The sequence below is a fragment of the Simochromis diagramma genome, unplaced genomic scaffold (assembly GCF_900408965.1).
Source record: "Simochromis diagramma unplaced genomic scaffold, fSimDia1.1 OVJJ01000602.1, whole genome shotgun sequence".
Taxonomy (NCBI): Eukaryota; Metazoa; Chordata; class Actinopteri; order Cichliformes; family Cichlidae; genus Simochromis; species Simochromis diagramma.
In genome coordinates this window covers 11,693,065-11,708,576 of record NW_024387040.1, presented here as the reverse complement: position 1 = coordinate 11,708,576, position 15,512 = coordinate 11,693,065, and the positions used below count along the sequence as shown (strand labels likewise).

Here is a 15,512-nt window from a genome sequence, read left to right as displayed (position 1 = left end):
TAAGGGGAATCACTTTTTTTTTTCTTTTTTTTTTTTAAGAGAAATGATAAACCCTTGTTGCTTGTGTATAGTGTAAGGGTTACAAAACACCCCACATTATTCTCAGACTTATTTTATGATGCGAGTTGCTGAATAATGTTTTTATGCCTGTAGTCGTTTAAGCAATGACTTGAAGGTAATGTGCAATGTTAGGAATCTCTTCATCTCTCTGTGTGGGCTTTCAATCTTTGCAGAAAAATCACACAATGCTACACCTGTTCTTCTGGTTTCACACGAAAGCTTTCAAGGTTCTCCTTATGTTCAGCATTATGTAAATAACAAAGCTCAAAATATTTAAATCGGAATTTCAGGTTAGAAGGAAAGAAAAACTGAATTGGTAGCTGCTCTACTAAGCCTACCTCCCACTCTCAACACACCATTATCAAGCTTAGGATTAAGCCTATAGAGCTCACTACTCTTCTTCACCTTTTCACCCCTCTACAACCTACTGATCTCATCTGAATATCTCCTCCTTTGACAAAAGCAAAGAACTGCATTCTCTGCCTTGTTAAGTTCTTTTACCGAGAGAAATCCTTTAGCAGCATGGTCCTTGACAGTTTGCAACTCTCTTTTAAGATTTTCCTCAAGATTTTCTTTAGTCACGCTAGACGCAAAGCTCTCTTTCAGCCGTTTCCTCTTTTTACTAAGTTCCTGCAGCAAACCTTTGAATCTAAGAATCCATGCAATCATCTTTTTCAGACGAGTCCACGAAGAAAAATAATTAACTTCATCGCACCATCTTTGTATTCATTTGCATCAACAGCATTAACTAAAACGGCCATTTTAATCTCTGGATCATTTGAAGAGATCTTTCCAAAAATCAAGGTTCACTGGTCAATTAATTTCTGGTTCAGCAAGAAACTTTGGCCCTGACAACCAGGAATCATCCATTTTTACCTGATTGCATCTAAAAGGTAAACCAATGGTGTAATGACCATCAACCAACTTAACAGAATCCATCACTGACTTCATAAACTGCTGATCTTCTCTAGACAAAGCAAACTGCTCATCCTGAATACATTCTGGAAAATCAGCCTTCATTTGACGTTCCCACAGTTCATCCAGTCTTGCCACGGAAATCCTATTGACACTCACATCAAAAAAGGTCAGTCTTACAATCCTCTCTGAGAGGACCATTCACCGTCCAACCCAGCATAGTTTTTACTGCATAGGGACCTCCATCCTGACTTCTAACAACATCCCATGGCTCTAAAGCCTTTGGCACATTGGTCCCGATCAACAGGTCTACCCCTGAATTTATCTCCAGTATCTTAATATGGCGCAAATGTGGCCATCTGTCAAGATCTTTCTGTCGGGGAATACTGCATTGATGAACAGGCATGTTTTTCTGTGTAAATAAGTCAGGCAAGTCACAGTAGTGATCTAAATCCAAACCAGTTACTTCCAAATCTGAAACAACGTAACTGACCATTTTCTCCTGACTCATTGTCTGCAACAGAATGCCAGTTTTCCTTCCTGAAAGTTTCAGCCTATTCATGAGCCCTTCAGTACAAAATGAAGCTGAGCTCCCAGGATCTAGAAAAGCATAGGTTATCAGTGACTGATTACCTTTCTTGGCCTTCACTCTAACTGGTATTATGGAGAGAGCACCGTTTTGTTCACTGGCCCCAGTAACACCACTGCTTTGCACAGCACACGAAGGTCCTTCATCTGGTGGTTCTCCCTCTCCTTTAGTTTGCACTGAAACACTTTCCCTCTGCTTGGAGTGGATATGTAAGAGTGTGGGGTGTTTCTGATTACAGACTTCACACAAGAGACGTTTCCTGCAGTCCTTGCTTCTGTGCCCAATGCGCAGACAACTAAAACACACACCATTCTCTTTCAAAAAAGATAATCTTTCACAGTGCAACTTTCTTTCAAATGAAGGACACAAATCCAACATATGCCCTGCTCCACAAAACAAGCAAACCTTGGTCACAACTGAACCACTCTCTCACCTCAACACTGGCTCAATCTTCCCTTCCACCTTGGCCACTGTACTAGCAAAACTACTCTGCTTAGCCTTAGGGTAAAACTGAGACTTACCATTCCTAGCCTCTTTTCTGATGGCTGTCGGAGGATCCTGTATATCTCCAAACAATGGGTCACTTGTGATCTTAACTTGCCTTTCGACAAACTCAACATCGCAAAAAACCACTTTACATTGAAACCTCTCCTGCAACATTCCTCCACTTATCCCTGAGCTTATAAGGTAACTTTTTTATAACTGCTTGCATATTAGCAGAGACATCCAACTCATGCAAGGACTCAACGTCTCCCATTGCATTACAACATTGCCTTAATAAAAACCCATATTCCTGCAAAGCCTTCACATCATCAGATTTTATAGGTGGCCATTTACTGACCCTTTCAATGTAGGCAGCAGCAATTTTCAGCGAATTGCCAAAGTTCTCCTGGAGCAAAGATTTAGCTTTAGCATATCCATACTCAGCAGGCATATACTGACAGCTTCTGACCATTTCTCTTGGATGGCCTCTAGCATATTGCTCGAGAACATAAACAATCCTTAGCACTGTGAGCTTGACTCTCCACCATGTGCTCAAAAGCTCTCATAAATGTTTGATATTGCAAAGGATCACCATCAAATAACTGAATGTCACGCCTTGGTAGCAAAAACAGAGACTGCTGCTCAGCCAATAAACTTGTAATTTCATTTTGTTTCTTCAAAACTGTGACTAGATGATCATGACCCTCACCACCTTGCACTGTATGTGTAAGAGGTTTTGATTGTGCGTGAGACTGCGACATCATCTGAGTAGTTGAAACTGCACCTGGAAATACTTGATATAACTTCGCCTCTGACTGTTCCAACAAAACGACCTTAGGCTGAGAAATATTCTTAACCTTGGGCCTCACATCCAATACATGCGCTTGATGATCACTTTCATCAACACCCTGATATGGTCGCTCTGGTAACACAGTATTGAACGTCGGAGCATTAGGATTTAAAATGCCTAAATGCCCCTGCTCTCGTTCTAAATACGAATTCATTCCATCAGATTTACCATTAACAGTACTTGAGACTCGGGACATTTCAGAAGCTTTTAAAACATTCACCTTTGCTGCTGAGGCTGCTATTTCAGTTTCTAAGTCAAGCAGCTCCTTTCTTTTCTTAAGCTGTATTTCTTGTTCTTCCAAAGCATGCTGTTCTTTCAACAACCTCTGTCGAACAAGAAGGGCAGCCATGTCAGCTTCTGCCATTATGCGTGCTGACAAGGCAGATGAAACCATTGAGCCACTGAGTGATGATTTACTTTTCCTACAACTTCTGCTTGCAACATTAGAGATGCTATCACTTGGATTAACATCATCTATCGCAGCACCTTTACCAACATTCCCGGCGTGCCTAGAAGCACCAGAACCATTTCCAGCAGGTAATACATCAGAAGACTCAACACCAGGTGGATTTAAATGTGGCAAATCAAGCTCAGACACCTGATTTCTACTCTGCAGGTTTCCCTTTGCATCATGAAGCTTTGGTCAAGCTTTGGAGAAACTCGCGGATTCTTCCACTGACCGCTGCGGCACACCTGCACCAGGGTAAACCTCCGCCTACCCCACTCCTGCTTTACAGGTGAAAATAGAGCAACAGGACCGCTGAGTCTTTGATTTTATTTATTTTCTGCTGTGTTTTACTTGCATCTATTTGAAAGACTGAGTGTAAACACAAAAAATATTTTATTTTATGTGCTGGAATGTGCAGAAAATAGGTTTAAATGTTAAATTTCTTCAAGTCAGTGAATGTTGCATATAATTACATTTTTGCTTGATGCATAAAGTTAAAAGATTAAACCAATAAAACAAGTTTTAAAAAAGGACTTTTCCATTTGATTACATTTTGTATGATGGATTATGCAAAAAAAGTAGAATTGGGCGGAAAGATCTATCGCTTTATCACCTATTCAGGATGTAAATCGTGTTTTTAAAAAGTAACTAAGTAACTAAGTAATTAATTACTTTTCAAAATAAGTCATCAGTAAAGTAACGGGATTACTTTTTGGGGGAAGTAATCAGTAATTAGTTACTGATTACTTTTTTCAAGTAACTTGACCAACACTGCCCATGAGTCACTGAGTCATGTGAAAACTTCATCTTGCGATTCAGTCACTTGTATCTTTGGCAGTAATGCCTTGAGTAATTATTTTCCATTTGATTTTATCAGTTGCTTATGCAGAGTTTGAACCCACTCAAATCATCATCCCTCCATCACCAGTTTGCTTTGCAGTTTGTATAAGGTGTTTGCAGAGGTGTGGACTCGAGTCACATGACTTGGACTCGAGTCAGACTCGAGTCATTAATTTTATGACTTTAGACTTGACTTGAAAAAATGTTCTAAGACTTGTGACTTGACTTGGACTTTTACACCAATGACTTGGGACTTGAATTGGACTTGAACCGGTTTACTTGAAAAGACTTGATATTTTACCCCAAATATAAAATTTAACATGCATATTATATAGAGATTGAAAATGTGACGTCATTCACGGGTAGAACCGCAAAGGATTCTGGGAACTCGTGGCAAGCGGTACTAGCGCACGCAGGCTTTCAATTAAAATCAGTTATACAGCGATAAAAAGAAACACAAAAATGTCAAGAAGCTGTTGTATCATTAACTGCAATAGCCGGTCGCATGACAGCCACGGGAAGCCGACGGGTAAAGAGATCGGTTGTTATCGGATTACGTCGTTGAAGAGAAATTGTTCGAGCCATGTTTCCTAAGTAACAAAGAGGCGATGGGTGGCCTGGATTGCAGCCATTCGAAGATCAAATATTACGTCCCAGAACACTCCAGCTCACAGGTTAGTCTGCTCCAAGCATTTCCACAAAGGTCAGTCTGCTGTTGTAGTTAATACGTCATTTTCATAACATAATTAGTGATATAGGTTACAAGCAAGTCTGGCGCTGAACAGAAAATTGTCGCGCTATGCTCCTTTGTTTATTGTGCATAAATAGTGAATTGTCCTGACACAATATTGCGTTTCGCTTCTGTTATTATGGTACATTGACAAAAACATATACTTTTATTCACAGGATAAAACAGGTTTTTTGTATCACTAATTGCCCAGTACGATTACAGCATACAATATTATTGTCACTGCTACATTTCTGTGATGCTACCAGAAATTATTTCCACTACTAATTAATTACCGTTGAGCTCAAAGGTCCTATTAATAAACGGTTAATGAATGTGTATTTATGACGACGATTTGTGAGACTGGTAAACTTATGATACGTACGATGGTCTTTACTTTCTACACGGTGCATTTCAAGGTCCTGCACCCATCCGTCGGTAAACTGTACCTGGGCTTGTTGCAGTGACCGGAAGTTACTAAACTTCATGAGTGTGTGCACTCACTCCAAGAACCGTGTAATTATAAATATGCTACGATGAGATAGCTGACTTCATCTAACTAGCAAATGTTTTCCAGGCTACGTTGGTGATGCAGTTTTTTTTTTTTAAATGATATTTTAAAAAAATATATCATTTATTTATGTATGATATTTTTGTCATGCGATTTTAAAGCCAGTCCTACAAGCGCATCCAAGAATAACATGCAGCTTATCTCAGAACTGTCGGTGAAAATTATTCTTGGAGCTAGGTTTAATTGAGCTGCATTTTAAAGAGGTGCAATTTCACAATTTGTGTATATTTTCTAAGTTCACTATTTTGTCATGTGTTGAGAAAAACACAGATTTAAAAATTACATGGTCTAATATTTACATTTAGCACATAACTGCAACATTATTTTTTCGTTTTTTTTTTTTTTTAAAGACTCGAAAGGACTTGAAATTCAAAGTTTCAGACTTGTGACTTTACTTGGACTTTTACACCAGTGACTTGAGACTCGACTCTGACTTGCCTGACATTACTTGAGACTTGACTTGAGACTTGAGGATAAAGACTTGAGACTTACTTGAGACTTGCAAAACAATGACTTGGTCCCACCTCTGGGTGTTTGTGCTGATATCTTGTATTTGGTTTTCTCCAAATGTGGAGCTGTGTGTTTGTTTTGGGTTTCTTCTTAGGTTATTTAAGTGTGTGTGTGTGTGTGTGTGTGTGTGTGTGTGTGTGTGTGTGTGTGTGTGTGTGTGTGTGTGTATTATTGTATCTGTTCATGTAAGAAAAACTAACAAATATGTGAGGGGAACAGATTGTATTGTCATTGTAAACTAATGTACACTTGTCTCTCAATAAAAATATTAAAAAAGATAAATAAAAAATGTGAAGCTGTGGGTTTAGGACCAAACATCTTCATTACGGTCTTGTGTGTCCAAACGACATTGTTCAGGAGTCTTGAGCTTTGTACAGATCCAACTTTGCAAACCTAAGCCATGCTGCCATGTTGTTTTTAAAGAGAAGAGGCTTTCTCCTAGCACCCGTTCCCAAAAAGTCCTATTAGTTCAGTCTTTTTTTTTTTTTCTGTCATGAACATTAACATTTAACATATGAGGGCTGCGTGCAGGCAAGATAGGACCCAAAGTGCCGACTCTCAGAGACTTTATTGCTGAATACCATAACTAAACTGAAAACTAAACAGACAGGCTGGCCGACAAAACACACAGCACAGCGGGTAAAGACTGAGAACTAAAATACACAGGATGGAAGACGAGGAGATAGGAAACAGGTGGAAACACAGCTGGGACTAATCAGACAAAAAACGAGATAAGGAAAACCAAAACTAGACACACTGCAGATAGGACAGAGCTATCAAAATAAAACGGACGTGTGGAACATGGGAAGGGGCACAGAAACAGGACAGGAAACCAAAAACTCAAAACACAACCATCCTAAGAAAACAGAAGTACAAGACTCAAAACTCCGGGTCACCGACCCAGGACCGTAACGCTAAATGAGGCCTGTAGAATTTGAAGAGTAGCTCTTGGGTTTTTTGCAGTTTCTCTGAGCAATGCACAGTCTGGCTTTGGAGTGAATTTGCTGCAATGTCCACTCCTGAGAAGACCCTGTAAGAGTACAGAAAGTCACAGTAGGAGTACACTTAGTTTCTCATCTTCTGTTTCACCGCACAGTGTTGATGTTGTCACCCACTCATCAGTGAATTCTGATTAATTTCATCAGTATTTAAAGTTGCACATAGAATCATTTATTGCATCACTGTGAGACAGGACTGTATATTCAATAGATTATTTCCAGTTCAAATGGAAAAAAACAAAAAAACAGCTCTAATTTAAGTAGAACAGATCCACAGTTTCTTTTTTGCTCCATCACCAAGAACAGCTTGATTTGCTCATTGTTGTAAATAATAAAAGAGAATATAAAAAGGATGTTGCTATTTTCGTTGACTAATTACTATGCAAAACAATCACTTTTTTACAGATGTAGTATTTAATTATTTGCAAGAATATGTACTATATAAATGTTTTAATTATCAAATGAATTTTATCTCAAAATATTACTTTAATCCATTCACTTTGTAATCAAATGACAAAATTAAAATGATGAAAACAATGATGAAATAAAAAGAAACAACAATGTAACAGATGTACTATGATTTCATGGCTGGTAGGATAAATAATTAGTTCTACAAACAGAAAAACCCTTTAAAGAATGAACCTCTCTGTCAGTTCCTAAATATTTCCACAGCTCTGATATGTGGGAGTCATCTTGGAAATATTGATTCCTTTATCAGTCAGCAACTTCTTGGCGTAATGCACCGTCTCTGGAGGCAGGGAGGGTGACCGTGCGAGAATCCAGGCGTAGTAAACGTGGAATATGCGCAGAATGTTTGTGCAGGAGTACACAATGGTGTAGTTGGTGTAGTTTGTCTCCAGCACCCAGTATGGGCCATAGGGTGTAACTGGTAACAGAAAGCACAGCCACAGAAAGATAAAATACAGACAATAGCAAACTTTTATATGGGTGAGTTTGCAAATGATTTAGATTTGTAAAGCAGAATTGATGCAACATGATATACATTACTCCAAATACAAAGCCATAAAAAGTAAAATGACAAAGCCACTATATATGATGTCTAATGATCCATACAGCTGCAGTGAGATCTTGGTCCACATTGCCCCTTTGCTGCATTTAGATGTCAAACAGAGCATACAGTGACACCTTTGGTCATCTCAGGATCATGTCTCCAATTTGAATTTGTTATCCTGCTGACTTGTTGACTAATGATCTCCAGCTTGCACTAATGTGTCCTAGTGTGAAGTGTTATGGATGACACTTAGCACCTTGGCTGCAAATTGCAGATCTGCGCTATCATCCGATCCAAAAGGTGAATGAGTTTGTTAGTTTTTTGTTTTGTTTTGTTTTTTAAACATGAATTTGCCAGCTAAACTTGAGGTTGTGAAATGGTATACCACTACATTTGATTACTCCTTCCATCTTTAATATTCAGTTTTTGGTCAACTGTGTGACATTGCCATCTCTTGGTTGCTGGCATTCTCAAAGCCCTAAATAAGGGGCACCAAATTGTTTCTGAGAGGTCACTGGCACTGAAACTACTTCCAGCTGTTCCCTTATTCACAAAGGGCTCCCACAGCAGCTGGTTCCACATGTCTCATTTGGCAGGTTTTTACACCAGTTGTTCATCCTGACACACCCCCAAACCCTCCTAGAATTAAACCACAAATCTTTTGCTTGCAAGGTGAATATTTAAGCTACTACACTAAAGAACCACAATCTATCTCTACCAACGCTACAGAGAATGATTTTATGGTCATTTTTAATGCGGTCCAATAAAAATGCCATAAGTTATGTACTTTTTTTGCCCTTTAATGATGAAAGAGTACTTTATGATTTAAATGGGATGATAACAAAATACTTACAATATGAGAAGGAAACTCCAAGCTTAGCTGGTTCTCGTCGGTCTGGAACCACAGCTGTCCCTTCTATAAACTCCCTTTTACCACCCCTGAGACACACAGATACTGTATGAGTTTATCAAGCAAATTACTTGTTACCACAATCAATTACAGCAAATTAGACAAAATCTCTTTCCTTTGTGCAAACTTCTGTCAACAACATTCAGCACGAGCAAGCACCCTGTGTCATTACAGCAAACGCCACATGAGGTGTGCCGCCACCGAGCCTTCAGTCAACAGTTCAGGGTCAAGATGTTAATCATGTCACAGGTTTGTTTTCATTCTCCTCGTACAATACATAAGAAGAAAGGTGCCTAGTGTACACGTTAAATCCACACCCTGAACTGCACCTTGCAGGGGAAAAAAAAAAAAACCCCGTCATTGTTGCCAATATTGAGGTTTGTTTGGTGAAAGGATTTTTGTCTTTGTTTGTTTTTTCAGTGATGTACAGATTGATACAGCAAATACACAGGTGCAATAATAAAACATCGATTCACTGATCCACACCACCAGGATATACAGCAATGACATCGGAATGTCGTTCGGGCTGGAGAAGTGTAGTGGCTGGACTGGTCGTCCGTGCAAAAACATAATGAAAATCAATTGCCATGTTATCGCCTGTTACAATTAAAGTGGTGTTTTCCTTTAGCAAACCACAAGTTGCTTACTACTTACACAACCTGAGAGTTCAACACTCGGATGGTCCCATCTTTCCTTATGGAATAATTCGCTTCAATGCACTTTCCTCTGGCAAAAGAAGCAGGCAGCTTCTCAATCTCATACCACTTATCCAGGTACTGTAAATAAAGATGAGCAATCATTTCTGTACAGCTCTTTGCTTACTTTTTATGTATGTATACACAGAATACTGTTTGTGCTCACCAACTGAAGGCTGAAGTTAGACTGCACCTTCGGAGTAGGGCAGGCACCAAAGCGAAAAGTCTGAGCCGAGATTGTGGGGACCAGCAGGAGGAGAAGGTAGACAGCAGACATGGTTCCTTTAGGATATGATAAGGTATGTTACACAAGACTTGCACCTACAGCTCATCCATTTTGTCCACTGGCAGTTTAATACAGCAGGCTGTACAGTACAGTATTTGCAGGAAATACTGAAATCCATTTTTTAAATGGTAATTTAATTTATTAAGGGAAAAAAAATGTTCAGATCTATCTGGCTCTATGTTAAAAAGTAATTCTCTCCCTGTTTTCTTGTTATTTAGAACCACTCACATACTCTCACCGAGTATGCCAATTGCTGTACTACTGGCCTGCTGTTGAATCAGTTAATGTTCATTAAAGTATATCTGGAAAGCACTCTCTGGGCCCCACTCTCTGATCCGAGTCCTTGTCCTGAGGGAGTTATCACACCAGCATCCCAGAGATAACTCTCTAACACTAACCTAAGAACGGATTGTGTCACCCTTGGCAGCAAGAACTGCATATCAAGTGTTTGTGATAACTGGCAATGAGTCTCTCATACACTTTGGAAGGATTTTGGCCCACTCTTCTTTGCAGATTTTTTTATATTCAGCCACACTGGAGAGTTTTGAGCGCAAACAGCCCTGTTTAGGGTCATGCCAAAGCATCTCAGTCAGATTTTAAGTAGCCCATTCCAAAACCTTCATTTATTTATTTCTTTATATTTTTGAGCCATTCAGAGGAGGACTTGCTGGTTTGTTTCAGATCATTGTCTTAAGTATAATCCAAGTGTTTTTGAGCTTCAGGGCACAAACTGATGGTCAGACATTATCCTTCGGGATTTTCTGCTAGAGAGCAGAATTGGGTTAGAATGTTAGTATGATCTTCTTTTTATAAAAATCTTTGTTAGTTTTAGATCTGACATAATAAGGCACAAGACTTCCAAAAAGTTCATTTTTTGTCTTGTCAGTGGACAGAATATTTTCCTAAAAGTTTTGGGAATCATGATGGGGTTTTTGGGGGGGTAAATGTGTTCTTTTTTGTTCAGCAGTAATTTTTGCCTTGGAAGTCTCTCATAGATGCTATTTTTGTCCAGACTTTTTTTTTGTAACTGTATCAGCAACTTTGACCTTATCTGAGGCAAGTGAGGCCTGGAGTTCTTTAGATGTTGTTCTGGGTTCTTTTGTGAGCTCCTGGGTGAGTCAGTGATCTTGGACTAATTTAACCTGGGAAGATTCACCAGTGTTCCAAGTTTTCCTCATTTGTGGATAATGGTCTCAATGTGGCTTTGTAACCCTTTGCAGACTGATGATGGCATGTCAATGACTTTGTTTCTCATCTTCCGTTGAGTTGCTCTAGATCGAGCCATGACGTGTTGCTTTTCGAGATCTTTTAACTGATTCTATTCAAGTAATTTCTTGATTCAACTGTTCTGGCAGTAATCATGTCTGGATAATGCATCAAATCACCATTTAAAAACTGCGTTTTGTATTTAATCAAGTTATCTTTAGTTAATAATAAACTTTACTTGCTGTGAAACATTTAAGTGTGACAAATGTGCAAACTTAAGAAATCGGGAAGGGGCCAGATACTTTTTTCACAGCACTGTATGTTCACATGAGTACTGATTGAATAACACTGATACAGGCAGCAAACAGCCGGGCCCCAGGTTTATAAGATATAAAGCAACAGACGAAGAGATATATGTGAACACTTGACCAAAACTATTGACCCTAGATTATAAAACCTTTGTGTACACAGCTAGCTAACAGGTGGTACAATCCACCTATTATTGAAAACTCTCATGATGTAAACAGCTGCACTAGCTGACATGTTTTAAAGCATATTCTTATGATAATTATTCTTATTGGTAATTGGTTTTGGCTTAAATGGCTGGCATTTACTACCAATAATTTTATCCTACAAAGGGAGCTTATGCAGGCGAGCACAGTGTCTTGTGATTTACGGGATGAATCAGTTTGAGAATTCTGAACCCATGTTGTCGATCACTAAATCACTGTGATTTTACTTTCCACAATAATTAGCTAACACGACATAACACACTTTTCAGCTTTCATTTATTTTGAAACTGTGTTGTTGTTGTTTTTTAGATCTGGAATGTAAAAATGTTTGTCTGTTTAAATGTGCTGTGGGCTGTAAATTACACCATCATGAAGATCACCACAAAAGGGTTCAGCAATTTTTCATAGTGTATGATTGAGGTTTATTTATTTATTTAACAGAATTTAGTGGGCTACATATTGAACTTCTCAATATTCCCCTGAGCTGACTTCTTTGGCGGCTTCCCTCCACTCAATCTAGGCCAAAGAGCCTAATAATCTCTCAAGTGTAATGAAAATTTCAACCACATAGAGGCAGTATTCTACTAGTATGTGTGCTTGATTTTTACAAGAACTGGGTTTGCTTAAATAAAGCAGGGATGTGTCACGTAAGAGTCAGGGCAGGATTGAATGTTACCCTGACTTAATGTGGTTTAAAAACAGAAAGTAGTATTAGTGAGAGTCCAGCCCATGACAGGTTCAGGGTATTGTTTTAACACAAAACAGCATGGCTGTTTTTAGTAGTTTAAAAGCTTTCAAAGTTAAGTAAATATTTTAAACATTATTGTTTTGTAAAAAGAATTTAACTTTCAATGGTAGACACCATGTATACACAATACTTGCTTTTTTGTAATTGTTTGCATTGTTTTACTTTATTTTACTTGAGAAAATCTCTGCTGCTCGGTGTTTTAGTTTCGGAAAGCAAACAGGTTGTTTGTCGCACCTGTTACACCTGTTCTTCTGGTGTCACGTAACAAATTCCTGTAGGACTCAGGTGCTGCTTCTTCTCAGTGCTACAAGAATGCAAATATTTGAAATATATCCAAAGACGGGACTCCAGAATATTATTAAAGAAAAATCACAGTAAACTCTCATCTAAGACAACGGACGGTTAAACCAACAAGAAGAAAAGAAGATCAAACCGTATAAAATAATCTTTTGTTTTGTTATCTAAAAATTGAATAAATAAAACAAAACCAAAAAAAACCTTGCCAAATAAACGCATGCCATCTTCCATTTTCAGATAGGTGCTCTTTCGGTGCTCTTTTCGTTTCGTTTATTAAAGTAAATAACTCTGTCTTACCTGAGCGGTGCACAGGCGTCAGGTCAGGTGGAGGCTTGCATAAAGTGAATGTCTCCAGCTCTACGGAAAAACACGGGCTCGCCTTTACGTTACGTCATGCGAAGCAGAGCTTATGTATGCTGATTACGGAAGTGTGAGGCTCATCGGTATGTCACCCAGGAACAGGAAGTATAGAGTTGCCATGGATACCGTGAGTACTGCCGTGCTGTGATGGGAAACGACATTTAATAAGCCATTATTTATTTATTTATTTATTTATTTATAACCAGTGTTGGGTAAGTTACTTTAAAATAGTAACTTAGTTACATTACTAGTTACTTCTCTCAAAAGTAACTCAGTTACTTCAAGTTACTCGTTACTTTCAAAGTAACTAGTTACTAGGGAAAGTAACTTTGGTTTTACTCAGAATTCTCTTGTTAATGTGTTGCTTCCATAACGTTGCCAGTCTTCTAGCTTGCTTACTTGCCACAAGTGCACTGTGCCACCTACCAATAGAAAGGAAAAGATAATGTGCATATTTCCACGAGAGAAATCCCACGCCTGGACCGTCATTGACTGTTGCCATGATTCTAGCCTACGTCACAGAGTCATGTGCGCCTTTTACATCCAACACAAAAACTGCAGTCGTGGTGCTTTCGATTGTACTCAGAACTCTGAAATTCTGCCTTCTGAATAGGAAGATGTAGGTAACACCAGACTGCAGATGAGCTACATACAGGGCTGGACTGGGACAGAAAATTGGCCCGGGTATTTTGACTAGAGACTGGCCCACCATTATAGGAAAAATCTTAAAGCCTTTGAATGAAAACAAACACTGTTGTGACAGTGATGTACACTGTTTTGATGGTATATATGCATCAATCTATCAATCGTTTGTTGTAAGATTCAGATAATTATTTTTTAAAAGCTAGACATTTTAAATGAGAATAAGAAAGAAAAGTATTTCCTTGTGCCCACCTCTCCCTGTTAATGCCCTACATGCCCCCCTGGCAACACTTTGCTAGATCCGCACCTGCACAGTTACCAGCTGTCAGCTACCTAAAAAAGGATCCTGGGGTTATTTGTCTCTCAGAAACAGTTCATAACTTCCCTTCAACTCATTCATGTCACCTAAAAGGTAAACCTGTTTCTCCATCACTTGTTCAGCTCTGATGATCCAGTAAGGACATCTCCTGGTTTCATCTTCATGTTTCCCTCTCACCAGATAACCAAACCGACATCATGACCAGCAGCTTTTTTGCAGCTGTGGCTCCAGCAAACATCAGCTGATACTAGAAATTAATATTAAATAAATTCTAACAACAGCTGATCAAGCTTAAACGTGCTGCTGTTGTTTAGCGCGACATCCGCTGGTTTCTTCTTTCTGGCGTAAAGTGAGCGATAAACAAACAAGAGAGCCGATCAGCTGATCATTGATCAGTTTTCATGATTGAAGTAGAAACGGGAGAGGGAGGGTGAGAGGATGAGAGAAGAAGAGGCAGCTGCAGCAAAGACACAGAATAACTCCAGCTTTGTGCCTTTTTCATTGTAGCTGAATTACGGGACAAACTGTTCCTTTTCACCTCAATAAGAAACGCGTAATATTTTCTCTGAATACCAGGCGGGACGGTTGGCAACTCTAATAACTTATGAACAAAATAAAGTTCAACATCATTAACTTCATAGCACCCACCCAGCTGTATAGAAACTCCGTCATGCTAGCTAGCACGCAGTACGGAAAAAGTCAGAATAACGAAAATAAACTCCACCTAAACTTGGTTCATATCTGACCCAGAGAGACTGCAGGTCATAACTTCTTACCTGAAGTTCAGTTCACACTTGGACCGGCGGCCGCCTCGGGTCTCTTTTCCTTCTGCGTCCCCTTTCCTTCATCCACCTGCTGGCCTCCACCACTTGCTAATGTTACTGAATCTGTGGAAGCTCCGCGATGGCCACCACACGAAGTAACGAGTAACGACCCTATCTAAATCCCAGTAACGAGTAACGCGTTCCTGATTTTGGCATAATAACTAGTTACCGTGCTCGTTACCACAATAATAACGTAGTTACTGTAACGCGTTACTTAATAACGCGTTAGTCCCAACACTGTTTATAACACATATCAAGAAATGAGCAGATTTGTGTCATTTGTATCTGCGTCCTAAACTCCAGCCTTCTAATTCTAGGTTTAAAAAAAGAAGAAAGGGAAGAAAAACAATCGCGAGGCATTAGAGTAAATATAGTGAATGAAAATGTCCTTCATAATGAAAACAAACTCCATCTCACTCTAGTAAAAAATGAGTAAAATAAAAAAAGAAATTCTTCAGGAGCAGTTTAATCCTCTAAACCAGTTTTCATGCTGTATTTGTTAATATAACTTTATTCTGATTTTAACCACATAAGTAGATTTTTAACTAGCCAAGTAAGACAGGGTAATGACACCCATTCAAACCTTTACTCTGATCAGCTCTGATCATTACAAAAGCAGAGAGCTAAGTAGTATCTGTCATATACTGGGTTATGTTAGTGCCTACATTGAGCCGTGGGGTATTGTGGATTTACGCCATATGATATGCTTT

The 15,512-nt window shown here is 39.0% G+C and overlaps 1 protein-coding gene across 3 annotated transcripts; it reads right to left on the bottom strand.

Annotated features, from left to right (window-relative positions):
• Positions 1–6,542: 6,542 nt before the first annotated feature.
• LOC120741400 (apolipoprotein D-like) lies at positions 6,543–13,084 on the bottom strand. Of its 3 annotated transcripts, XM_040044294.1 has the most exons (6): positions 12,955–12,992; positions 12,595–12,664; positions 9,775–9,890; positions 9,568–9,689; positions 8,857–8,942; positions 6,543–7,877 (listed from the first exon to the last, which is right to left on the bottom strand). In XM_040044294.1, exons 3-6 carry the CDS (start codon positions 9,883–9,885, stop codon positions 7,648–7,650), a joined length of 549 nt encoding a protein of 182 aa, XP_039900228.1. In that variant the 5' UTR covers positions 9,886–9,890; positions 12,595–12,664; positions 12,955–12,992; the 3' UTR covers positions 6,543–7,647. The 3 variants fall into 3 exon arrangements, with proteins under 3 accessions (XP_039900228.1, XP_039900227.1, XP_039900229.1); XM_040044293.1 differs by lacking the exon at positions 12,595–12,664 and having other exon boundaries at positions 12,955–13,084; XM_040044295.1 differs by lacking the exons at positions 12,595–12,664; positions 12,955–12,992 and having other exon boundaries at positions 9,775–9,891.
• Positions 13,085–15,512: the final 2,428 nt, after the last annotated feature.

Excerpts from the sequence above, each read along its gene's own strand:
- LOC120741400 (XM_040044293.1), bottom strand. The coding sequence starts at position 9,885 with ATGTCTGCTGTCTACCTTCTCCTCCTGCTGGTCCCCACAATCTCGGCT. Across the intron at positions 9,690-9,774 it reads CTAACTTCAGCCTTCAGTTG|TACCTGGATAAGTGGTATGA; the intron begins GTGAGCACAAAC and ends CTTTATTTACAG. Across the intron at positions 7,878-8,856 it reads TGGAGTTTCCTTCTCATATT|TTACACCCTATGGCCCATAC; the intron begins GTAAGTATTTTG and ends TTCTGTTACCAG.